This window comes from Ursus americanus, chromosome 12 (genome assembly GCF_024610735.1).
Source record: "Ursus americanus isolate L20-20 chromosome 12, mUrsAme1.1.p, whole genome shotgun sequence".
In the NCBI taxonomy this organism is placed as follows: Eukaryota; Metazoa; Chordata; class Mammalia; order Carnivora; family Ursidae; genus Ursus; species Ursus americanus.
This window is the reverse complement of record NC_142138.1, coordinates 37,290,069-37,316,812: the sequence shown is the minus strand read 5'-3', so window position 1 is coordinate 37,316,812 and position 26,744 is coordinate 37,290,069. Positions and strand designations below refer to the sequence as shown.

General features: G+C 39.9%; 1 protein-coding gene across 7 annotated transcripts in view; it reads left to right on the top strand.

The window, feature by feature from the left end:
- SSX2IP (SSX family member 2 interacting protein) overlaps positions 1-26,744 on the top strand; it is a 41,266-nt gene that overhangs the window by 2,403 nt on the left and 12,119 nt on the right. For 4 of the 7 annotated variants that reach the window (XM_087866060.1, XM_045801897.2, XM_045801896.2 and 1 more), the window contains exons 2-8: positions 16,626-16,757; positions 17,659-17,828; positions 18,253-18,465; positions 20,757-20,867; positions 22,635-22,770; positions 24,626-24,701; positions 24,773-24,962. In XM_087866060.1, coding sequence (XP_087722186.1) covers positions 16,715-16,757; positions 17,659-17,828; positions 18,253-18,465; positions 20,757-20,867; positions 22,635-22,770; positions 24,626-24,701; positions 24,773-24,962 — 939 coding nt within the window. In that variant the 5' untranslated portion in view covers positions 16,626-16,714. The remainder of the gene's footprint in view (positions 1-16,625; positions 16,758-17,658; positions 17,829-18,252; positions 18,466-20,756; positions 20,868-22,634; positions 22,771-24,625; positions 24,702-24,772; positions 24,963-26,744) is intronic. The other 3 variants (XM_087866062.1, XM_087866061.1, XM_087866063.1) reach the window with 2 other exon arrangements.

Here is a 26,744-nt window from a genome sequence, read left to right as displayed (position 1 = left end):
GCTCCTTGCCAGGCCTGAAGAGAAAAAAGATGAGTGTTGCCTTGAGGAGTTTGTTTTTAGGAAATTAACAGTGTAGTAAGGGAGAGAGCAAAAGTAGAAAATGAAAATTGCAAATATGAGAAGGCTTTAGGAAGGAGAATTTCAGCTGTGTCTTGACAGAAGAGAAGCAGTTCACCTGGTAAGTGCATGGTGTCATGTTCTGCCCAATATACTGTTGAGGAAGTACTGGTGGATTGGTTGTTGGAGCCAGGTGGGGTGTGTGAGTGATAAGGCTGGAGAACAGGGCCATGACCTTTGACCAGTAGGTGCTAGTGAATCTTTCAATGGTATTATCCAAGGGAATTATATTTGATTTTTAGAAGGGTATTTCCATCAAAATCAGTAATTTGAATAATCTGAAAATGTTCTGAACATAGATAGTCTCAGTAGCATCTGAGAGATATTAGCCTTACTCAGCAATTAAATAGTTGAAAAATACTTTATTGAAGCCCCCAGAAACTTGAGGAAAGCAGAAATGATTATTCATACAACCAACCTTTATTGGGTATGTTTTACTTTTAAGATTGGGGGAATAGGGATACAAAGATAAGTAAGATATAGCTCCATTTTCAGGCAACTTGTGATGCGGTAAGAGAAATAACAAAATTATAATGCAGTACAGAATCTAAGTGTCCTAAGGGCCAGTACAAAAAGTCAGGCTCCAGCATTGTAGGATTCTGAGATGAGAGAAGCCACAAACTATCTTTCAAATTAAAAATAAGTTCTTAAGTAGAAATTAAACTACAACCAGTTAGCCAGTAATATTTACAGTTCTCATCTGTTAACTCTTGCTTCCCACATTGCCTTCCCTTCCTCTAACTCTGCTGAGTCAGATTTTAGTTTTGACTATCATACCACTCTGCCTGAGTCTCATGTGTAAGTTAGGAATAATAATACCTACTTCATAGGGTTGTGATTAAATAAGAAAATATGTTAATATCCAGAATGGTACCTGGAAAAATAACTTACATTTATCGAGTATTTAATATTATTTCTGTTTGATATAAAAATGCTGTAATTGAATAGGAATGAACTTAAGGACAGGTTTTTGTTTTGTTTGAGTTGCTAGTGGATACGTGAGCATCTAATAAAGCCTTTCTACATTTAAAGAAGTCCGTTTTCACATTCTGGGAAACTAAGCTTCGTGAGCACATGATTTATTGTCTCCTTTTCTTATTTGCTGATCACTTTTCTAAAATTCTATTTCATTTTTACTGCTCAGCTTTGTCATAAAGTCACTAATCGCCAGATCCACCGTATTTTTCTACTCAGATCTTGCTCTTTCATGTCATTGGCAGCTATTCATCACCCCCTCCTCTTTAAAAGTTTCTTTTCCCTTGGCTTTCCTAAAGCCCACCCCGGTTTTTAGCTCCTATATCCAGGTTCCCTTCACTCACCTGCTATGTGTTGATATTCTTTGGGGTTCTTTCTGCTGCCGCGTTTTTCTGTATGGATTCAACTACCACATACATGCTGATGACTCCTAATTCTGCCCTGACGTCTTTGGATCTCCAAGCCCTAGAGTTTATCCCCATTTGAATGTCTTATGAAGGCATCTCTAAACCAGTTAAGTTGTACACTGAGCTCATTATCATCACATACTTAACCAAACCCGATTTTATTCACCTTACTCCTCTGTTCCTTTATCTGAGTGACTCTGTTCTCTGTCTAGTACCAAAGACTGCTTTTTACATGAGAGAATAAATGCCTCTGTCTTATATACTTGTCATCGTGTTTGTCAGTCCAACTTCTGAATTATTTATCTGTCCTTCACAATTCTCATCGTCATGTCTAAGTCCATCAGCCAGGCCCTGGCCATTAATTGCCTAGTTAGGTACAATATTTTTGTGCCAGGGCTGCTGAAAATGGAACCTTAATGTTCTGGAAACATCAGTTTGGGAGGAGATTGCTAGAAGAGTATTGCTCTAAAGAAATCATGGCACTATATTTGAATTTAAACTTGTGTATAGAGTTTAACGAGTGGTCAGTAGCTACTTACAATTCAAGATGGGCACTGGCCATTGCATTTTTATCTGAGAGTTAGTCTAGGTTTTTAAGATCCCAGTCTTGAGTTTGTCTTGTTTGTACTTTCCTATCTAAAAGTTGGCTCCTTCAACATTATTCTTTTAGTCTTTATCCAAGTTTTAGAAATATCCTTACACATAGGTCTAGACTATAAACTCAAGAAGACATCCTAGAAAGCATCAATAAATATAACCCATCATCAGCTGTGTTATTTGATAATGAAGAGTTGGGCCCACAGAATTTATATCATTTACTTGGGATACTTGTTGAGATTCAAGTGGAGGCCAGGACCTGTGAGGCACTGGAATCATAAATAGCTAGTTTTTATTCTTACCTTCCATATCGTTAAATAGCTGGATTTTTATTCCTACCCCCCAGGTTTGTAACTGGGCAAGTTACTTCATTTCTCTGAGTCTCAGATTCTTCCTTCAATAAAACAGTGTTGTATCTCCTCCTTTCTGGGGCTGTTGTAAGGATGGGATGGCTGATGACCCACATCAACTGAGAGTTGTTCTCTCCCACCAGTTTCTTGTAATTAACTAGTTCAGGAGTTCCAATTCTTCACCCCTTGTTCATGGATCCTGTGTAGATCTGAATGGTTTCATAGATGTTCTGAAACTATAGCCAAAACTGCTTGTTTTTGTACTTTAAGGGGGTAGAGTCACTGGCTTTGGATTCTGTGACCCAAAACAGTTTAGCCTGCCTTGGCAGCTGTCAGGCTGAGGACCCAGGGCTCTTAGTGTCTCATAGCCAGGACTGGGTAGAATTTAGAAGTGTTTGACATATTTGAGGAATAGTGTATATGTGTGTGTGTGTGTGTGTGTGTGTGTGTGTATTTTTTTAAAGATTTTAAGACATTGTGCACACACGCATGGATGCGTGTGTATACACGATAGGGGGTTGGGGCAGTGGGAGAGGGAAAAGCAGACTCCCTACCAAGCAGGGAGCCCGACGTGGGGCTCAATCCCAGGACCCTGAGATCGTGACCTGAGCTAAAGGCAGCTGCTTAACCAACTGAGCCACCCAGGCTCCCCTTTATTTTTTATTTTGTTTTTTTAATGTAGCCTCCACATGGAGCCCAACACGGGGCTTGAACTCATGACCCTGAGATCAAGACCTGAGTTGAGATCAAGAGTCGGACGCTTAACTAACTGAGCCACCCAGGCACCCCATATTTAAAAAAAAAAATAAAGGACTTCAGGTACAAAGAATTAGTTATATTGCTTGGCTTAGGACACATTCTCATAATTCATCTATTTACTTAGTTCTAATACTAAGTACTACCTAACGTAAGCTAGGACCTTGACAGTAATCTCTATATGACCATATGGGCCTGTCCAGTCCTTTGCCCTACTTGTCTCACCTGAGGCAACTGTTCACTGAATCTTTTTTTTTTTTTTTTTAAGATTTTATTTATTTGGGAGAGAGAGAGAGAGTTGGGGGAGGAACAGAAGGAAGTAGATCCTGTGCTGAGCGCAGAGTCCAATCAGTGTGAGGCTCGATCGCACGATGCTGAGATCAAAACCTGAGCCAAAATCAAGAGTCAGTGGCTCAACTGACTTAGCCACCCAGGCGCCCCGTGGTTACTGAAGCTTACATCCGTCCTTCCCTTGGTATCTTTTAAAACATAGTTTTATTGCCTCTGTGAGTTTTCCAAACGCATACACAGTTAACACCTATGTTACATGCCCTGTCTTCAGAGGCATTTTTCACTTACTATAATGCTGAAATTCATCCACTTAGTATTTGCTGACATTCTTCTAGATTGTGTGTCACTGCAGTTTTCCAACTGCTGCATAATATTCTGTTTTGCATATATTCCAGTTCATTCGTGCTCCTATTGGTGGGTGTTTGGGTTGCTCCCAGGGTTATGCTCTTGTGCTCCTTGGCTCTTGTGAAGAGTGCCACTGTTCATGTTCATGCCTCTTGGCACATAGATGCAAGAGTTTCTCTTAGATTTATACCTCGGCGTGGACTTGCTAGGCTATAGAATGTGTGAATAGATGTATGAATCTCACCTGCCAAATTTGTTTTTCAAAGGTTCTCCCACCCTCCAAGGTTTAATAAGCCTTAGCCAGGCATTCTCTAGTACTGTTATTTTCAACCCTCATTTAGTACTCTGGAACACTTGACATTATTCCTGAAATCCATTCTGTAGCATCCTTAGGTTCTTCCTTTTGGTATTCCATATCCTTTTTTTATATATATAATAATTTTTTGTTATGTTAGTCACCGTACAGTACATCCCTAGTTTTTGATGTAATGTTCCATGATTCATTATTTGCGTATAACACCCAGTGCACCATGCAATACGTGCCCTCCTTACTACCCATCACCAGCGTATCTCAATCCCCCACCCCCCCTCCCCTCTGAAGCCCTCAGTTTGTCTCCCAGAGTTCATAGTCCCTCGTGGTTCGTTCCCCCTTCTGTTTACCCCCCCTTCCTTCTTCCCTTCCTTCTCCTACCAATCTTCCTATTTCTTATGTTCCATAAATGAGTGAAACCATATGATAATTGTCTTTCTCTGCTTGACTTATTTCACTTAGCATAATCTCCTCCAGTGCCGTCCATGTTGCTGCTGGTATTCCATATTCTAAACTGCGTAAGTAGAATACTAACTTCTACTGAAGCACGTTCTGTAGAGTATAGCTATGATCTCAAATTTGATGCATCAGAATCCCGTGGAGGTTCTGTTAAAACACTGATTTGTGGGCCCCACTCCCAGAGTTTCTGAATCTTTTAGACCTGGAGTGGGACTTGAGAATTCACGTTTTTTTTAAGATTTTTTTGAGAGAGACAGATTTTATTTGAGATCATGACCTGAGCTGAAGTCAGAAGCTTAACTGACAGAGCCACCCAGGTGCCCCGAGAATTTGCATTTTTAGCAAGTTCCTAGGCGCTATTGATGCCACTGGCCCTGGGACCACAATTTCAGAACTATAGCCGATGATTGAATTTGGGCTGAATCATTGAAAAAGCTACTACAGATACATGATTACACTATTGCAAACTCATGAGTTATGGTGGGGTTTTGGTTGTTGGTGTTGTTACTGTTGTTCCATGGTCTTTAATACATTTAGGAGTCAAATCCCAGTAAATGGTAACTTTTTTTTACTTGGACTTCTTAGCCGACTTTCAACCTTACAAAGTAAGATAGATGTTAAAACGGTGCTCCTTTTTTTTGTCTTAATGCTCTTGTAAGGATATGAAGCTTTCCTACATGTACACTGGAAGAGTTTGAGATCGGCGTACTGTCTCTAAGTTGTCACGCTCTTGATTCTCATACTAGGCCACCTTGCAGCTTCTCTGAGCTGGCACCAATCAGGACTGAATTGAAAGCTCTAAGATGCCTCATGGCTTATGTGTGGATTCTTGTCTATCATAATGTTAAAGTAGTGTACCTCACACTAATATGTCATTGAACTTAGTTGACATTTATTCAGCGAACGTTTTACTGGATCTTACAATGGGTCATTTATGGTACCTCATGGCAGAACAGAATACAAACAGCATGATGCCCGGCCTGCTGACCAGGAGCTCGGTTTAGGTGGTGGAAGAGAAGTTTCATTACAGCGAGATCTCCCTGGAAGCACAAACAGAAGGAAATGGCAGTTCAGGGAAAGCCACGCAATTTGACGTCTTTATTCACTAGATTTTTCAAAAATAATTTTTTTGAATTGCTATAACATTTAATGTTTTGTCTGCTCTTACACAGTCACTCAGTTGGAATAATTACAATCTGATTGTAATTTCATCTCAAGGTGACTTGGTAGAAAAGTGAGGACCTGTGTGTGTGTTCAGTTTGAAAAGCAGCTCACATACTGTGTTCCCTCCTCCTACAATAAAGACGGTACGGTGTAATAGTTAAATGTGTGGGACTACTTGGGTTTGAATCTTGGCTTTGTCACATTCCAGCTGTGTGACCTCAGGCAAGAAAACTCTCTGGGTCTCAGTTTTGTCATCTGTAATGGGGGCGGATAACGCTCTGAGTTATTGTGAGATTAAATGAGTTAATACATGTAAAATGCTTTAAATTGTTCCTCATAAATGGTTTATGCTTAATAAAGTATCATTGTTAAAATTTGATAGAATCTCATTTGCTAAACATATGGTTGTGAAGACCATGTGTGCACATTGTTATAAAAATGTAAAGAAGACATTTTGATATGAATAGCTCTACTCAGTTCCATATTAAGTCCCATGAGAAAAGTAAAAAACATAGGTAATAGACTAAAAATTCTTTAAAGATCATCTAGTTCAACCTCCTTATTTTACAGATGTGGAAACTGAAAACGAGAGAACTGGTGAGCAGCTCAGGGAGAACTGGAGAACCCTAGCCCCTGACACCTGGGCTCATGCTCTTTCACCGTCCTGTGCACCTTCCCTGAAGTGACAGTGCCCTAGAAACAAACAAAAAAACAACTAACAATTCATTTGGGGAGCCACCACCAAAACAGATGAAAACATTAGCAATAGAAAGTCAGTGTATAATGAAATATCAGATGGTGTGGCATAACTCTAAGTACATACCTTGTAACGTCATCAGCTGTTCTCCTGAAGGAGAGAAATACACCTTATTAGTTGCTTGAGTCATAGAAGGTCGATAGAGTAAGAACGTTCTTTTTTGAAAAGAATGTTAATAGTTATAAATCAAAGTCAATCTCTCCCCTCTTTTCTCCTACCAAGTTTAGATTATAATTAAGCCAGAGGGACAGTCCCCTTTTGCCAGGTCTGCCAGTACTCTTTCTGTCCTGTGTCTTCACAGCACTGGGGTTCGGGGGCGGGTGGGTGAGTCTTCCTTGATGCGCTAGATCCCCACAGATACGCTCCGACAAAGTGGGGCATCAGTGTGAAGACCGCATCACCCTTGCTCACTTGTATGCATGAATATGTGGGAATGGTACTAGAAGTGTAATTCATTGGTGGAAAGAATTTCTCATTTTTCTAAGTTATATTTCCACTAAAGGGTAGGGGTGCTACCATCTGGGATTGAGGTGGGGGTATTTCCACACACATTATCTCATTAATTCTGCATGAATCCACTGCCTCTAAAAATTTTTCGGAATAATCCATGCTCCTCAAACACTCCAGCTATATCAAAATGTAGTATTAGAGAAGTGATTGTAGATAGGTTCCACCCCTCCCTAGACCCAGCCATCTCATTCCACAGAATTGTCCTGTTAGTACCAGTTTCATAACTTTTCTAGACCTTTCTCCTAAATTCAGGTAGTATTTAGATAGTTTGATTTTAATGAAAAATGGTGATCATACTATTCTTATTATCCATAACTTGTTTTTTTTCATGCAATACATGCAGATCTGCTTTAATAATCCCGAAGTAGCCCATCTTTTGGCTCTACTATTTGTACTGGCTTTTAGCTCTTTGTTGATGGACATTTAGATTGTCTCCAGTTCCTTGCCATTATGATATGCTTACTCATTTGTTGATAGAATATGTAGTTATAGGTGCCTACAAGTATAATTGATGAGTGGAAACACTGATTTACGGGTTGCAAATTTTTGTAGACTGCTAGATTGCCATCTGAAACTACAAACTTCTGGGGCGCCTGGGTGGCACAGCGGTTAAGCATCTGCCTTCAGCTCAGGGCGTGATCCCGGCGTTATGAGATCGAGCCCCACGTCAGGCTCCTCCACTGGGAGCCTGCTTCTTTCTCTCCCACTCCCCCTGCTTGTGTTCCCTCTCTCACTGGCTGTCTCTATCTCTGTCAAATAAATAAATAAAATCTTTAAAAAAAAAAAAAAGAAACTACAAACTTCTGACCTCTGCTAAAGTTCCATTGCCCTTCCATAATTGGTTATCTGAGTAGCTATAGGACATTCGTAGAATTTCTAACCAGTTTTTGCCCGACAGAGCTGTTTCCTTTTCTGTGTGAAGATACTGCAGATTAATTGATTAATCTGGAACTCTTCTTTTTTGTTGTTGTTGTTGCTTAGGCCATTCGGCCATTAATTTTGGTGTTTGAGAGTGATGCTGTTCACGCCCATTGCTGCTGCTTATCACTGTAATTGCCTTTTAAAAACATGGTTGTTTTTTTTTCCCCTCTCATTGTAAGAAAAGCACATTCACTTACAGAAGATTTGGGAGACACAAAAAAGTAGGGATTACTGATAATTATCTGTGTGCATGGGTAAATACATAAAGAGATAAAGTCCCTTTTTTCCTCACGGGTTGGTTTTGTTTTCTAGTTTTTTCTGTTCTTATACAAACTTCTATGTTTATAGAGCAGAATTTATGCCTATAGGTATATACTCCTATAGTTTAGGGGTTTTTTTTTTAAGGCCAAATAAGGTCACGTTAGATACTGTTCTGCAACTTTTTTTATTAACAAAATATCATGAGGGGTGCCTGAGTAGCTCAGTTGGTTAAGCATCTGACTTCAGCTCAGGTCATGATCTTGGGGTCCTGAGATCGAGCCCCATGTGAGGCTCCCCACTCAGCGAGGAGTCTGCTTCCCCTCTCCCTCTCTCCTTTTGCCTCTCCCCCTGTTCATCTTCTCTCTCTCACGCTCTGAAATGAATAAATAAAATCTTTAAGAAAAACAAAACAAGCCCCCCAAAATATCATGAAATCTTTCCAAGTTACTAAAATATCTAGTGATAACTAACATTTATTGAGCACTTGCCATGTACCCAAGACCCCGTGTTAAGCCCTGCACATGCATAAACTTAATAAGGTTATTAAATTTTTAAAACTCAGTGTGTTACTTAGCCGTATGATAATCCTTGCATACAGACTAAAGACTGTTTTTACTCTCCTTTTGCAAATATGGAAAATGAAGTCCAGACATATCTGGTCAGGGCCTCTTTGTTTGTGAGTGGTGGACCTGGGGTTCGAAACCAGGAGGTCTGACTTTGGAGCCTGTGCTTTTAACCATTACAGCATACTGTTTCTCACACTGCAGCCACGGTGGGCTCCAGGGTGTGTGTCTGAAGTTTAAAAAACGGCACGTAGTTCCCTGCTCCTGAAGCTACTAAGAGGGGGGCTTTCTAAGGCAGATTCTGGCCTGGAGCTTCACCGGGATTGTATCCCTCAACCCAAAGGGATGCCCGTGCAATATTTCACCCCAACCTGTGTCTTCACGCTGTCTCGTGCAGCCTTGGCCCAGTTGGAGGTACGGTTAATGAGTGGGGCCCTTAAGGATGGGTGGGAGGCGTGCTGCTTCTGAGCCTCTCACCTGCAGAAGCAGCAGCCTGCGTTGGTTAAGAGGATGGGCTCTGGAGTCTGGGGAGGGGGCGGCTTGTCTTTCTGTGCCTTGATTTCCTTACCTGTAGAAGGGAAATAATGTAGGATTGTTGCGAGGCTCGGCTTCCTAATACATGTAAAGCTTGAGAACAGCGTCTGGCACGTGTTTGTGAGATCAGTTCCCTCTCTGCCAGGTGTGCGGTGCCTGGTTTTCACCTGTGACCTCATTACATTCCCACAGCCACCCTCCAAAGAAGATGGTGTCACCCCATTTGCTAGGGGGGAGACCGGTCACGATGTGAGCGCAGCCTGCCTGGCTGAGACCTGTGAGGCTTGTGCGCGCTGGGCCCCCAGCATCCGTCCCATCCCCGCAGACTCAGCCAGAGGGGCAGACGGTGAAGGGAGCGCCGCGTTGAGTTGCACCAGATCGTCATTCAGATTTAAGTTATGAGGAATTTGCTTCTGTGGGAAAGTCCACTATTAAATCCTGCCACTCAGATGAATTCGTTTAGATTTTAAATTTGTAAACGGTAGATTTTCTACGAAGTTGAAGTTAGTGTGTGTCTACACTGATGTGTGCGCCTGAGTGGTTTTGTGTAAGGCAGCAGAAGTATTTAATGCAATTAGAATCTGTAGTCTCCTTTGGAACAAAAATATAGTGGTGGTAGTCATTTTTTAAATAATCATAATATGTTTGCTTTTTGAGAGTCATAACATCTATTTAAAATATGCTGATGACAATGTTTTAATTTTTATGACTGCATTTGTAAGCTAGGAATAATATTTAAAGATTTAGTTTTCATAATTTTATTTTCTTAGCCTGACGATTTGGAAACTCTAACTGTGAGATTTTAGCCAAGACTTTAGTAGTTAGCTGTTTGTGACGAATCCTGTGCAGTATTTAGAAACCTAGACGGTGTAATGTTACTGCTTTCCTGTGTAATGAAAGCTATTATTTTCTGACACTTGATTGAAGCTTTAGAATTCTGATTAGGTAGGCAATTGAGACTTCTCAAGTTGGAATTTCAAGTGAACTTGAAAAGAATACTTAAAATATTGTACCGTGTGAAGGAAATCTTGTAATCAAGATACTACTTATGTTTCTGCTGAGCTCTCTTTCAGCTGGTAGAAGTGTTAGAGATTTGGAAGATGAAGAGAGTAATACTTTAAAGGACTCCCATCTTCTGCCTCCTTTCCATTGCTGTTTTCCTTTATCCGCCTTTGCTTGCTGGAGTGAACATGTTGATATGTCACCACCTACTGAGTCTTGTCCTGTTAAGATTCGCGGAGGGGATGCAGGAGTGTGAAACATGCAGCACGTGGGAGTCTAGCTAGGAACGAGGCCACAAGTGAGTAAGTAGAGCACCGAGAGAACCTTTGTGGATGGGATGGTGTGGTGGTTCTGGGCGTGGAACAAGCGTTAATTTGGGGTTGGTGAAAGAGGAAAGCGCAGGCTGGAAGTGGGTGGGCCGTATGTGGGATGCAGTCCATTTTATAAACATTTACTGAGCACCTGCTTTGTTTCAGGCACTGCTTGATACAACAAAGATCCCTGCCCTGTAGGAAGGCTCCTAACTTCCTGTAGAAGTTCATAAACCAGTGGGGCAGGCATCCACCTGTAATAATATGGAGTGATTAATTGTACTGCTGGGTGGTATTGTCATAAAGCTGATGTTGCTCTTGCAGTGTCTGATGTCACTTGAGCTATGTTTCAGCCAGAGAGATAAATATTACGGAAGGGACTCAGAAATGTATATATATTTTTAAAAACTTGTATTAGTTATCTATTGCTGCATAATAGATTACTCCAGAACTTGGCAGCTTAGAACAGCAAGCATTTATTTCCCAATTTCTGTCCGTCAGGAATCTGGGTGTGGCTTGTCTGGGTGCCTGTGGCTCAGAATCTGTCACTAGGTTGTGATCAAGGTGTTGGCCAATGTGGCAGTCATCGAGGTTTGACCCGGGGAGAATACTTGTAAGCACACTCCTGTGGCTCTGGCCAGGCCCCAGGTCCTCACTGGCTGTTGGTTGGAGACATCAGTTAACCTTCCACACCGCCTCTCATGAGGCTGCTCCGAGAGACAGTGGGTGATAGGTGATCCCAAAAGGAAGCCACGCCTTTTAGCCTTCTAAATTTGGAAGAGAAATCCCGTTACCTCTTGCTATATTCTATTTGTTAGAAGCTAGCCACTAAATCCAGCCCACAGCCAAGGAGTAGAGGCACCCAAAGGCGTGTACAGCAGGTAACAGGGATAATTGGGAGCCATCTTAGAGGTTGCCTGCCCCCAGATTTTACAGGTGATTGTTGTAGTAAATCGAGACCTTGAGACCCGCTGAGTCTTTTGGATAAAAGGAAGAGCAATAACCATCCAAGGAACTTTTCTGATGGAAAAAAACACAACACAACAAAACAAAAAAACCCAAGTATAATTAACCTGAACCACAAATATTTTTACTGAACATCTATAAACTTTGAGTTTTGATGTTGTCTTAAAATGGTAAGACGAGTTATTTCACCCTCATTAAACTTTCTGTAGAACTGATATCATTTCTGAGAATTGTTTTTAAACCTTTGCAAAGCAAAACGTTTCTAAGAGAGAAAAAAGCTGCTGTTTGTGGCATTGCAGAGAAGTTTACAAGTATGCCTCAATTTAAGTACTAGGTAAGTCCCTTTAAGGATTGTATGCTCTGAGTGGAATAATTTCAGGTGCACTATGGGACTCATTCTTTTAAAGAAACTTGATGGAAATCTTTTTTATTCTCCTTTTAACTCTTTCTGTAGAGGTTTACATGTACAGTGTAGAAAGGTTACGTGGTGAGGGAGTGAAAAAAGCATTTTGGAAGGCTTCACGACCAATTAGAAATGTGGCCTCAAGCAATCCTCTTAGCTTCCCTAAGCCTAAGCTTTCTGTCTATAATACAGGTAAATATATATGAAAGAAAGTGTTTTGACATGAAGAATGATAGATTTATGAAACTTATTAAAATCTTCATTTCAGAAAGGGTGCAATTATGTTAAGTTCAGATGTCTCCTTAGTTCCCAATTTTCTGTCAGGATTCTAACCTAGAAAATGCTATTAGATAATTCTTAAGGTCTGCGTAATCATTTTACCCAGGAAAGACCACACGGTACCCTTGCTTATTTACACCGAAAATATGGCAACATATTAAGGAAGCCAAAGTAGTTCCTCAGAAATAGTAAGGTAACATTTTTACTGAAATTACTGCAGCGTTACTGCAATTAGTAAGATTTCCTCTTATGTAGACTAACTTACTGGAATGTACATTGAGAAATACTTGGAATCAAGGAAGTTTATTAGGTGCCTATATACATATTATCCACCAGGAAGGAATAAAACCATGTCTCTCTGACTTAAAGATTAGGAGGAAGAATTCTTAGGTATTACTTTATAGATGTTTTTTCTTTAAAATATTTCAGGGTTATTCCTCAACAATCTTAGATGAATGAAATTTTTACAGGGTGACTAAATTGTTTAATCTTCAAGTCTTGCTCATAAAATTCACTCATGAATTTGACCTGTCTTGGAATCTGGACAGCTTCCCTAACCAGTGGTATGGAGAGAGAAATGGGGGTTATGGATTACTTGAACCAAAATGTGATTTACTGTCAGCTTCTTCCCTTTCTTATTCTATATTGAAACTGTAATAACAATGCTAGTTATAACCAAGTTTGTTCTTGTATGACTTGTCATTGAGGCTCATGGTCCACTATATAATGCTTTGCTATGACTTGACTCATCTGTAATATGGAACTTCATCGTGTGTTCCAGCACTCAGCTTTAATGGAGTCCTTCTTGGCTGCTCTTGAAGCTTTCAAATTGAAGTGTACTTGTGACAGCATTAGGTTTATGCAAAGCAGACATGCTGCTGTTACCTTTTTTCTTTTGCTTTTGAAATTAATATTGATTTATTATAATATCTTTATTAAGTAGTTTGTAACCTTCAACAATGAAATTTGACTAAGGTTGAGCTAGAATAGAATAACTTGCTTAAATTAGTCTCTTGGTTCTGGTTTGTACATTATGGTCTGGTTGGGTGACTTTTATCACAAGCCTCCTAGTGTATAATTTGGTGCATCATTGAACAGAAGAGAGTACGTAGACTGAGATTGTGTGAAATCGTATACTGTGGGTAACTTCTTTGTTTCATAGTGCTGCAAAGTGGAGTTTTGGTTTTCATTGTGAACATTTAGACCTGAATATTTCACAGCTGGTTGTTTTTTGTTGTGTTTGTTATTCTAATTAACAGGGCAGGGAGCAGTTCACTGTCCAAACCAGTAGATGCTGAAGAGCTGAATTCACAGTGGAAGACTGATGGAAGTTGTAACTTTAAAGACCGGATGGATAGTAGACATTCTGGTGTTTGAGCTTTCTGTATGGGAGAAAAGGCACTTAAGACGATGTTGTGTCTTATTTAAAAAAAAAAAAAAACAAAAAAAACACAGGAACAAGAAGGGCTTGAAAAAGTGCCTATTTCTATTTTCTTCTGATCCTGTCCCTCCCCTCAACCTTAACGATTGCAAAGAATTAATCCCACTGCCTAAAGTGTTTTTATGAGGATATCTGTCTCCAAATTTTCTAAGGTGTTCAACCTTTATTAAGAGCAACAGGGCCTTTTGTTACAGGTTTTGGAATCCTCTCATTTATACCAAATAGATCTGTAGCCAGATGATGATGATGATGGCAGTGATGAAGACAACTAGTCATTCCATGTGTCCCGTACGCCAGGCCATGTGCTGAATACTTCTTTATGCGCGTGATCTCACGTAATCCTCTGGGGAAACTGTGAAGTAAGAGTCATTGTGTACGGCAGTTTACCAGTGAGGAAACTAGGGCTTGGAAAGGTTAAGTAACCTACCCAAAGCAGAGCTGCGTTAGAATAGATGGGTTTATTGTCCCTTGGATCCTGTTTTGTTTATGGCTACTATCCGTGGAAGCGAAAAGTAAAATCATTGTCATTTCTTGGTGCAGACTCAACCTTTATCCTGCTGTTGCTGAAGGCACCCGTGTAAGGACAAGCGGAAGCACAGAATAGTTCAAGGTGCTCTTACCAAGGCACATGAGTAGAAAAATAGTAAAAATCTGTGCCAGACTGGGTATCCCCCTGTGTGTGTGTGACACCGTAACACGTAATACAGCACATAGCATCACTTGCATTAGTATATTCTGTAGGCTACTCTCTGACCTAGGAATCATCCTTGATTTCTCTTTTGCCCATATGTCATTCTACTTTCAAGTCCTGAAGGTTCTGTCTCCAGAACCCATCCCTGATTTATGCACCTGTGTTACTTCTGTTCGAGCTATAGTGAAAGACTGATCTTCTTGCCTGAACTATTGCAATGACCTGGTATCTTCCAGCCTCCCGCTGTTGCCCACCTGTGATATACTCAGAGGGTAGAGTAGCTGAAGTGATCTTTTTCAAAGCCTCAAGAAGATCCTGTTGGCTTTCCTGCCTAAACTCCGTTCAATAGCTTTTCATCGCAACTTAGAGAAAATCCAGCTTCTTACCATCTATCCTTGTGTACTGTGCTTCAGAGGTACTGGCCTTCTTTATGGTTTTCATACTTACCAAGTTCATTTCCATCTTGGGTCTTTGTACCTGCCGTTCCCTCTGCCTGGGCTGCTCTGGTCATGGATCATCTTGTGGTTGACTGCGTATCATTTAGGTCTCAGTTCAAATGTCAGCGTCCCGGTGTAGCCTTCCTTGGTGAATCTGGATACCCCCACTCCAGTGCTCTCTTACGTTACTGTGTTTTGTTTTCTTTATAGTTCTCATCACTCTCTGTTATGTTAAGTTACTGCTTAGTTATCTATTTCCACCCCCACTAGAATATGAACTTAAGGGCAGGGCCTCCCCTGGGCCTAGAAGAGAGTGTGCCTGGCTTGTGGTAGCACAATTAAAAACCTACTGAATGAATGAAAATTTTCCTCTCACTTCAGTATTACATTATGAATATTTCTCCACAATCTTTTTTCAAAAAAGATTTATTTATTTAAGAGTGGGAGTGAGTGAGAGAGAGAGCATGAGCGGAGGCCAGGAGGGTGGGTAGGAAGAGGGAGAAGCAGACTCCCCGCCGAGCAGGGAGCCTGATGATGCGATGCGGTCCTGGACCTCTGGGATCATGACCTGAGCCGAAGGCAGACGCTTGACCAGCTGGGCCACCCGGTGCCCCTTTCTCCACAATCTTAAATATTCAAAATAGGGGTTGTGAACTCTGATTCACGGTCCCGATCTGGCCTAAAGACATATTTTATTTGGCTTACTAAAAAATGTTGTTGTTAGAAGTGTAACTTACATCCCGTCAAGTGCCCGGATCTTAAGTGTACAACGTGGTCGCTTGTGTAGCCTTCTCTTTAGATCAAGATGCAAAAGGCTCTCACATCCTCCTTCCAGCCACGCCCCCTTCCCACAGGGTACCTTGCATAATCTTTTTAAGGAGCTTCTAACATTTACGAATTGTGAGATTTCACATAAAAATCCAGAATGCCAGCATCCCTTGAAAGATGGAAAGATAACGACCTGCTTTCTTTTTTGGCCGCAATGTATTGTAGCCGAGAAACCAGTGTTCAAAGTGGTGGCGTGTGTTCTCCAGTTTGCCTGTAGTCTTTACTCCTCTCTCTGTATCCCTGACCTTGAAATCAATTCCCAGTTGTCATTTATAATTTCATTTGAATTTTTTTATGATGGAGAAATATTTATTTCTTACATATTCTCTCTCAAAAAGTGGAAACATGATGGTAGGCTAAAAATGTTACATGAAACGTTTACACGAAAAGTTCTTAACTTGTCCACTTCATTCATCTGTATTTGTTAACCGGCCTAATTCCACATGGTTGTGTTTAAAGGTGTTCTGTCGTATAAATGTGTCATTTATTTACCCGGTCTCCTGTGGAGCATAGTTAGCAGAAACAAAAAATGAGAATGCTGGCCAAGAAGTTTTTCATCCTCATATCTGTATAAATAACTTTGTACTTTATTTTAGAGGATATAATACAGAAATCTTTTTTACTTAGTACAATGCTTAGATTGTACTAAATCGAAGTGTCTTAGATTTACATTGTGAGTCAAATCATGTGCCGTGTACTTTATATATGAAATAATGTGAATACCTTGGTAGAACTTGATAATCTTTACTCCTGATCCTTACACGCGCACGCGCACACACACACTCACACACACACACACACACACACACACGGTTAGTATTGAGCTCTACCGTGTTCTATATGGGAGTGTATGGAAATAAATAATGCAAAATCCTTCTTTTTACACATTGATCTTATATTTGCTTTTGTATTTGGAGTTAACGTTCCTGTTTTACATTTTGCTTTTCAAGGAGATGCCTACATAGAAGAGTGAGAGCAGCTGGACTAAATGTTTCACTGCTGAACTGGTTCCTCAGGTAGTCTGGCTCTGGTGACTGCTATGGGAGAGTGGATGACTGTTACAGACCCAGATCTGTCTTCAGGTAATGGAGTCTAAAATAAGTATAACTAAAGCAGTAATCATAAAGGTGAATTTTTAAATGAAACTATAAAATAATTACCACAAAGATTGAAGATGTGACTAGAGAGAGACATAAATAGTTGTGAAATAACCAATTTTTATCTTCAGAAAATTTATCTGGGAAAGCTAAGAATTGTGCCATAATTTTGGGGTTCAGTGCCTTTAATGGGTTTGATTGTTACTATTTTGGAGAGGAATGTTTATGCATTTGAAATAAATTTATTGGCTACTTCATTATGTTGCTGTGATTTATTCCTTTAATAAGTAACCTTTGACTCAAGTGGTTTTGTCTTATTTTTATAAGTCTGAAATACTATAAAGTAAGATAGTATATTGTAGCTTAACATGCCTACTGAGGGCACTTTATAGTTGTATCTTCTTGGAAAAAAAGTACACCTGACTCTTGAATAACATGGGTTTGAACTGTGTGGGTCCACTTATATACACAGATTTTTTCGATAAATGAAGTACAATACTGTAAATGTGTTTTCTCTTATGATTTTCTTGGTAACTTTTTTCCCTAGCTTGCTTTATTGTAAGAATATAGTATGTAATACATATAACATACAAAATATGTATTAACTGTTTATGTTATTGGTAAGGCTTCTGGTCAACAGTAGGCTATTAGTAGTTCAGTTTTGTGGAAGTCAAAAGTGGTACACAGGTTTTCTGCTGTGTGAGGAGTCGGTGCTCCTGACCCCTCTGTTGCTCAAGGGTCAAATTTATTATGTAGTTTTCATATAAAAAACCCACTTTGTCTTAATTTGAAAATATTAAAAATATTTATATAATTCAGAATGTTTGGTAATGGAGATAGTTTGTATATGTTTTATAAATTAAGTAAATGCCTTTTATTCTTTCAGAAAGCAAAAATATCTGTCAATATACCTCAGAAACAAAGATGTCTCCATCAAGTTTATACTCACAGCAAGTGCTATGTTCTTCAATACCTTTATCAAAAAATGTGCACAGTTTTTTCAGTGCCTTCTGCACAGAAGAGAATATTGAACAAAGTATTTCATATCTTGATCAGGTAAAAATTTTTTGTGTGTGAGAAGCAATATCATAAATCATGTTATATAATAGAACATATCAAAGTTATGAGAAAAACACTTGTCAAGCACAAGTATATTCTTACGTATTGGCCTGGGACTTTCAACATACTTGATAGGCAAAGAACTGCGGTGATCATTTCGTCTGCATACATGGTAAACATGCTTCTCAGGAGCAGGTTGGCCTCCACATCACCCTAAGGACTTCTCCACTGGGAGTCTGTCCCTTATTTTACTGATGTACTAAGTGCCTTGCCCCAGGACCCAGGCACCTGCAGAGCAGAGTATTTACAATTTTCTTAACTTAGGATAGTTTTCATTATTTGTGAGAAAAGATTTTTATCATTTGTTTCTATACTAAGTCATCTGGTAACCAACTTTGAGGAAAACATTTTCTCCTACCAGGAATTGACTACTTTCGGTTTTCCTTCATTATATGAAGAATCCAAAGGTAAAGACACAAAGAGAGAATTAAATATAGTTGCTGTTTTAAATTGTATGAATGAGCTACTTGTACTTCAGCGGAAGAACCTTCTAGCTCAGGAAAATGTAGAAACACAGAATCTGAAACTGGGAAGTGATATGGACCATCTACAGAACTGCTATGCAAAACTTAAGGTAGAAATTGCATGTCGACCTGTATTTCAATAAGCCAAATGTCTCATAAGCTAAGCCAAGTGATAACAGTGTTTTCTCTTTAATATTTTTAGGTTTGTATACATCCTACAATGCCTAAAAGATAGAGTTCATTCCTGATGTGGGAACTGTGGTGGGCTGGAGTGGGTAGTTAGTGGCCTCCAAGGTTATAAAAAGGCTGTGAGTTGTGGATAATACTTTAATCTTAATCAGAGAGACCTATGGAAGTTCTTATGAATTAGACTGATTCAGAGTTGTAAGCCTTTGAAGGCCATAATTCTGCACTGAAACTTTTTATATGTGGGTAACCTTGGCTGAATGTTTTTTAAGTAGCTAGTGAATAATTACACAATGATATTGGTAATCCGGGCCTGTTTATCCTTTCCTCTAAGGAGTGGTTGCTTATTAGGACAGCCCAGAGTATAGAATGGTTTCCAGGAACTCCTCTAATTCACGTTTGACCTAGGCCAAAATCTGGTATTTTTCTCTGGACAGAAATGTGTGTTCAGTGGCAAAAGTTTCCAATCTGTCCTTGAAGAGCTTCTTAATCTAGAATGTGATTCATTTAACTCATTGAGCAAAATTTATTGAGTATTTTTGTGCGAGGCGCACTGGGTTTCGCCGAGGAGTGAATCCCAGTCCCTGCTCTCAAGAGATTGTAGTCTAGTGGAAGGAGATACATTGAACCATAATTATTTGCTTCATTAGTTGTTCTTGGTTGGGAGGTAAGAGGAGGCTTCACAGAGAGTTAACACTTGATCTCAGATTTGAGGAGTAAATAGGAATTTGCTAATGTTTGGAAAAGACATTCTAGGCAGAGGGTATATAACCTGGTTAAAGCATAGGGTATGAGAGAGCATTTGACGTTCAGGGACTGGTCAGTAGCTCTGTAGGGGCTGAAGTACATAGTGATGATGAAGAGCGAGAGAGGTGAGGGTGGGTCCCAGGCGTCCGAGGATGTGAGAGGCACCAAGGAATGTAAGCGAGAGGAAGGCGTCATGGGCGTCATGTCAACCTGGCAGTAAGGTGGAGAAACTATGGGGAAGGTGCAGATTTGTATTTGGAATGGAGGTAGGGAGCCCAGAAGGCATGATGGAAAGGACGGCTGTTAGCAGACTTTAGCAGCAGCTGCCAAAGCCAGAACGGTTTTGGGCTTGAACTAAGGTAGTGCCAGTGGAGATAGTAAAAGTGAAATACGAAGCAAACTAGGGAGGTAAAATGGGTAGAATTTTATGAAAAATTGAATTTGGGGAATAAGAGAATCATGAATTTAAGATGCCGGTCTGGTCTCTGTCTCAAGTTTACAGAGGATGATGGTATGAGATAAGTGATGTAGGAGGGGGTGTACAGATTTGCAGGGCTGATGGGGAGTTCAAGTAAAGCACTGATAATCACTCAAAGTGAATCTGGTTTGACACATGTGGGACGTATCAACTGGCCCAGTGCCTCTAAGTTCACTCATTCCACATGGTCTGGCATGATAGGAAGTAGTAAACACTCCAAAGAAGAGGGTGCCAAAAATTCTGACAACTTGAGAGTTATCCAAGGTATATTCCTAAATTTTCTGAATTCCTAAATCATCTTGAGGTCCATCGTTATAGGGATTGTGCAGGTTTTTATTTGTGGTCACTTAGCTTTGAGTGGCTTTTTATATTTTATAAATATAAGAGGATTTTAAAAATATTCCAATGGCCTCATGCAGAACTTGTCACATTTCCTCAGGAAATGTGTGGAACGAATTCAGAATGAACATCTTATCTCGTACTGATTCCAGCAAAGCTGCCGTTCCTCTCTGGAAAAAAATCCTCAGAGGTTGGCACTTGTTAGGGAGACCCACCCTTTCTGACCTGAAGGGTTGCCGCTTTGCTTGGTCGTACGTCTTCTTTAGACGTAGGTCCATATCACTTTGGTTCTTTCTAAAGGAGTGAACCATAGAAGTGTTAAAAAGTACTAAAAGGAAATTTAAAAACTGTCCAGTGGCAGCATCACTGGAATAAGTGAAGAGCCTTTCAAGGGATCCACTTTGAAACTCTTTTGCATGTACATAAAAAATGTTGGTATTTTAATGAATTAAAATATATTTAAACTTAAACTTATAACTTTATAGTATTATTTTGTAATAATTGTTTTAAGTAAACATTTTGTGTGCCATTAAACTGCAGTTTTAGCTAACAAACCTGAGTATGTGTACATTGTTTTTACTGATCTTTGAAGAATTCATTTGCTCTGAGTTGTATGTTAATTGTAATCACAGTTGCATGTGGATATTTTAGGAACAACTGGAAACCTCCAGGAGAGAAATGATTGGGCTTCAGGAAAGAGACAGACAGTTACAGTGCAAGAACCGGAATTTGCATCAGCTACTGAAAAATGAAAAAGATGAGGTGGGTTGTCAGTTTAAGTGAATTTTTTTTTTTTCTTATTTGACGTGACCATACCCCACTTTAAAACAAGAACATTAATTCATCCTTTGTCAAACTGGTGTGGTGGACCTCTGAGTACAGCATTGCAGCATGTTTAACTGAGGTCAGGAACTCTCCCTGGCACCCCCTGTCCCAAGTGGATTCATGGGGTTTAGTATATCGGTCCATAGCTTGTGACAGTCAGTGTCCTCTCCTGTCCATCCTAGACTCCAGTGCATTGTCCCTTTTTCTCAGGCGCAAGGGTACTTTAAATGCAGATCTTTTATTCTCTGCCATACCTATACTTAATATCTGGCATGCCTCTTCTTTCTATTAAATACTGACATTGTTCATCCAATCAAGCAATTAATTACTTGACTAAATGGACATGAGTTATTGTTTAAAAAAAAAAAGCAATTCACATTTAAAAATCTTATTTCTGATTGTTAAAGACATCATAATTTTAATCTCATTTCTGCTACAGTGGTTACTTAGTATTTGGATCTATAGAGTTAATGCACTTGCAATCACTATTTTTTAATTTATATAAGAAGAGGGGCGCCTGGGTGGCTCAGTCGTTAGGCGTCTGCCTTCGGCTCGGGGCGTGATCCCGGCGTTCTGGGATCGAGCCCCGCATCGGGCTCCTCTGCTGGGAGCCTGCTTCTTCCTCTCCCACTCCCCCTGCTTGTGTTCCCTCTCTCGCTGGCTTTCTCTCTCTGTCTCTCTCAAATAAATAAATAAAATCTTTAAAAAAAATTTGTATAAAAAGAAAGCATTGTGTTCTTACTGCTCTGCAGTTCGATCCCTGACCATGTGATAACTATAAAAATACAATATTTATTTTCAGTATTGTATATGTTTTTTAAACTGTAATTAAGGACTTTTAGGGGAGTGTATTTCTTCTAATGATTTTATAGTGACTTAGACAGATTGTTCTGTCATAGTTTGACTATTTAGTAGTGTAGTTAGTGGATAGTGAAATATCTTAATTAAACTGCAAAGTTGCTTATGCATTTCTTTGAGTTATTTCACAGAAAATTTTGACTTGATCTGCAGATTACACGTAAGTGGTTTGAATATAGTTAATATTTAGTAAGAATTAAGTTAAACATGATGATCTCCAGCAGAGATTAAAAATGTTTGTATAGAATATAACACACTTCTGTCAAGGGCCACCTGAGGAGCCACCGTAGATCTCAACACTGAGCTTTAGGGCCTGACATATGGTAGGTACTTGAGCCAGAGTCTGTCTGCTGTTTGGACTCACTCTGATTTGAGAACTGTTTATGATCAGATAAAAACAAACCTTTTTATGTGCTGTGACGTACTGTGGCTAATTTGTCACAGATTAATAAGGAATAAAGTGATTCAAGTCAGTAGTATAAGGAAGTCACTACAGATAGTCAGATCAATTCTTGCTTCAGATGAGACTTTAATCACTTTAATACTTCTGTAAGAGTTTCTGGTTTCTACATGATCAGATTCTATATGTAGCGTAAAAAGGATAGAAAAATAATTGAAGTTAGCAGCTCTAGAGATTTCAGAATTAAAAAATAAAAACTTTGTGATCCACTTAATGATACTTTAAAAAGTGATTTCCAGTGGTTATTGAGAAGGAAGAATAATCCTAAAGTAAACTATTTTATGAGGAGGTGAATGCTAGGTCTTCTTTTCTTTTTTGAATTTACAAATTTTAACTGGGGTTATCCATCATAAAAGGACACATTTGATGGAAAATGCTTTTTTCAGGTACAAAAATTACAAAATATCATTGCAAGTCGGGCTACTCAATATAATCATGATATGAAGAGAAAAGAACGTGAATATAATAAATTAAAGGAACGTCTGCATCAACTTGTTATGAACAAGAAGGATAAAAAAATAGGTAAGAAACAACTGGTTAAGATAGAGGAAAGTAAATAAGCTAATATGCTAAGAGATAAATGTGAATAGATGGAGCACAATAACTCAGGAAGTATTATTTTTATGCTTTATGCAATTGTAAATGGTATGTGTCCATATAAACTAGAAATCAAGACAACTCATTCATGAAAAATAAAAATTCTGCTTTACGTCCTTTGTTTTTATAAGAATTACCTTTTTTTTTTTTTAAATATGACAGTTGTTCCACAGAGGAAAAACTAAGAGGATATTCTAATGTTCCATAGTAAAGAACTGGTAATATGAAAAATCAAGATGAGTTTCTGAGTATCAAAAATGTGATTTTAGAATTAACTTCATAAAATTATTTATCAGACCAAATCATTTACATCTGTTCCTTTAAATAAATGTAGCTGTGCATTTTTGAAGCGGCTAGTCTGCAGGATGGACTGTGAATGTTATGCTTATGTTTATGTTTATGCTTAAGGTGTACTTTTTTCTAGTGTTATTCTTTTGAAAATCAATTTGCAGCTTCATCCAAGTATGTGCATAATTTCAGGGAAATCGCACCGATGAAAGAGTAGAACCGAGCGCGCACGCGCGCGCACACACACACACACACACACACACACACACACACAAGACCAGAGCTACGCAGATAGTTTGCTGGCCTGGGAAGATGCGGCACAGGGCATCTATGCATGGATTTATCCAACAGTGGTCTCCAGGTGGACCGTAGGTTGTGCTCCACCCCGCATTGCACGGTAATGCCCTAAACTGTGGTTTCCGAAGCTGAGCCGGTCAGACTGGCTGACACAACAGCTGATGAGCAGGTGTCTCAGGCTGTCACGTGCCGGGCCGCGTCCGCTGCCAGCGGGCGCTTAGAGCTGGCTGCGTCACTGCCGATCTGTACAGCAGAGCTCTTGCAGTTAGTCGGCTAATTACTGAAAAATGGAAGTGTAATAAGCAGTTAAGACAAGGTTGGAAAATCTTTAGGTAATCAAACTTAAACTTCATTGGTTAACCTCGTGTTCATTCGTGAATTAAATACAGAGCAGGATGCAGTGCTGGAAGTATAAAATGTAACACCTAATTAGAGAAGTTTACTGAAGATGTAACTGGAAACAGCCCTTATTTTATGGGAGTCTGGCTGTTTCCTAGTCCGAACCTAATTGGAAGTGACAGTTTCATAATGATTTCATCAAGTCTAAAATTACAGCAACTTATTGTCATCTTCCTTCTGATGCCAACTGCTCCCATCCCCCTGGGACAGAAGAGACGTTAATACACAGGGGCCTTGACGCCTTTGATGATGACAACGCAGGGCTGGGCAGACTCTTTCTGTAAAGATTCTAATAGTAAATATGTTCAGGTTTGTGGAGTCTGTAGTCTTTTGTCTCAACTATTCATCCCTGCGCTTGTAGTGTAAAAACTATATAAACAAATGGTGTGGCCGTGTTCTAATAAAACTTTATTTAGAAAATCAGGCAGCTGGCCTGCAGGCCATAGCTTGCCAGCCCCAATGATAAAATTAATGATGATAATAAAATAATACTTACCAAGTACTTTGTTAAGTGTTATAACAACTTCTTTTACTCTTCACAACTCTTGGGTAGATACTTTCATCATTCCCTCCGTATTGATGAAGAAACAGGCTTAGTAGTTAAATAACTTGTTAAGATCTCAGTGCTTATCAGTGATGAAGAACTGGAACTTCAAATCTGGGCTGTTTGAGCCCAAATCCTAATCTGTACCAGGTTGACTTATGTCTCCAGTGTGTATAGAGTGTGTTAGGGTTTTATACACTTAAACATATGTATGGTAAGAATTGGTTTTGATTTGCATGTTCATGTTTGTAGCTATGGAAGTTTTAAATTATGTGGGGAGAGCCGATGGAAAAAGAGGCTCCTGGAGGACGGGTAAAACCGAGGCCAGGTAAGGTCCAATTTAAATTGATACATTTCACCAGAGTTTTCTTTTCTATAACTGTATTTTCATACTGACAGTTTCTTTCTCAGGAACGAAGATGAAATGTATAAAATTCTCTTGAATGATTATGAATATCGTCAGAAACAAATCCTAATGGAAAATGCTGAACTTAAGAAGGTTCTTCAGCAAATGAAAAAGGAAATGATTTCTCTTCTTTCTCCCCAAAAGCAGAAACCTAGAGAAAGAGCAGATGATAGTACAGGAACTGTAAGTGGCTCTTTCCTCTCTACTATGGTTTCGGATTGCTAAATCGACAATTCAGACATTAGCTCGGTATTCCCAGGGGGGACACCCTTGGTAGTTTGGACAGGACGCTCACTGCTGTACTACCCCCCAGTCACTGTGACAACAACAAGAAAGTGTCCCTGTATGCTTCTAGCCGTGGCCTGGGAAATGATGGCGAGGACTTCGTCTCTGCCACACATTGTGACACGCACTTTATGAGCATTGTCTCATTTCATTCTTCTGATGCTTTTCATATCATAATTATTCTCATTCTATAGCTGAGGACACTGAGGCACACTGGTCTCATTAGCCTGGTATCACACGTGACAGAACTAAGATTTAAATCCGAGTCCGTCTCACCCCGGCGTCCATGTTTTTAGCCGCTGTGCTGAGTGTCCTCTCCATAGTTCAGGTGTTGTGCACTCAAACAGGCTTTACCTTCAGAGTGAAACACGTAGTAACTTTGGGAACCAACTAACCATTCAGTCCAGAAGTTTGCTGAATGTACGTTATGTTAAAGGTCCCTGGAAAGAAAAAGCTGAAAGGATTTTGACGTCTTCCCTTGTCTCAGTTGGGCTGTTACAACAAACTACCACAGACTGGGTGGTTAAGAGCAACAGAAATGTATTTTTTACAGTTCCGGCTCTGGGAGGTTCAAACGCTGGGTGCCAGCAGGGTCAGTGTCTGGGGAGCGGATGTCTTCCTGCTTGCACCTTGTACCCTCACCCTCCTGCGCCGGGAAGAGGAGAGCTCACCAGAGGCCCTTTCAGGGGCGCTCATCCCGTTCACGAGGACTCTGCTTTGTATGACCTCCTCACTTCCCAGAGGCCCCACCTCTGAATACTCGCACTTTGGGCATTAGGATTTCACCAGGAATTTGAGGGAACACAAACATTCAGTCCATTGCATCCTTCAGGAAGCTCTTTTGGGGAGATGGGTAGTTGTTACACAAGTAATTGTTACACGTGGCAGGAGCTGTAACAGGGTGGTACGACATGTGGAACGAAGTAAGTAAGTGTGGCAATCAGGGAAGGCCTCACAGAGAAGGGGACATTTGAGTTGGCTCTGAACAATACAGTAGGTGTTTTGGGGGTAGAAGCATGTGACGCAAGGGAAGTAATGCGTGCAGAGGTCTGAAAAAAACAAGTCACATAATGGTGAAAACTTCTTTGAACTTAATTGCTTTACATGTTTAAATTCTGGATTCAGGCAAGTGACTAAAATCTGAAAATAACGATGGGAAGTGCTGATTATCAGCAAGTCATCAGAACTTGTTTTTTAAACCTGTATTAGGGGATTATTTACCTTGTGGTATCACAGATCAGTCTAACTGATCAGCCCATCCCTCCTTCTACCTCTTTTTTCTTTTTTTACAAAAACATAACCTGAGTGTTCTTTTAAACCCCCGCTTCAGGACCTGTTTGACCTCCGCCTTTTCTCTCCAAGTCTGTCACTTTTTGTTGTGAACACGCAGGTACCTCTCCAGAGCGAGCAGTTTCCTCTACTCCCGCAGCCTGGGTTCTTGGCCCCACCGTCCCTAACCTTACCAGCTTGTGTTCAGCACAAGTAGGGAGTAAAGCAGGGAGACCTTTCTCAAGATGTTTAAATTCCCCTCTCCTCGCCACTACAGCCAGTGGGTAGTAGCCTGTATAATTCTTAAAAATTCAGGTGTTTACCTTTGGAGAAACAGTTATCTTTTAAGTATATTTCTTGTTTTTAAAAGATCTGTTTTTCTATAATTTTTTTCTCTTACAATTTAATTCA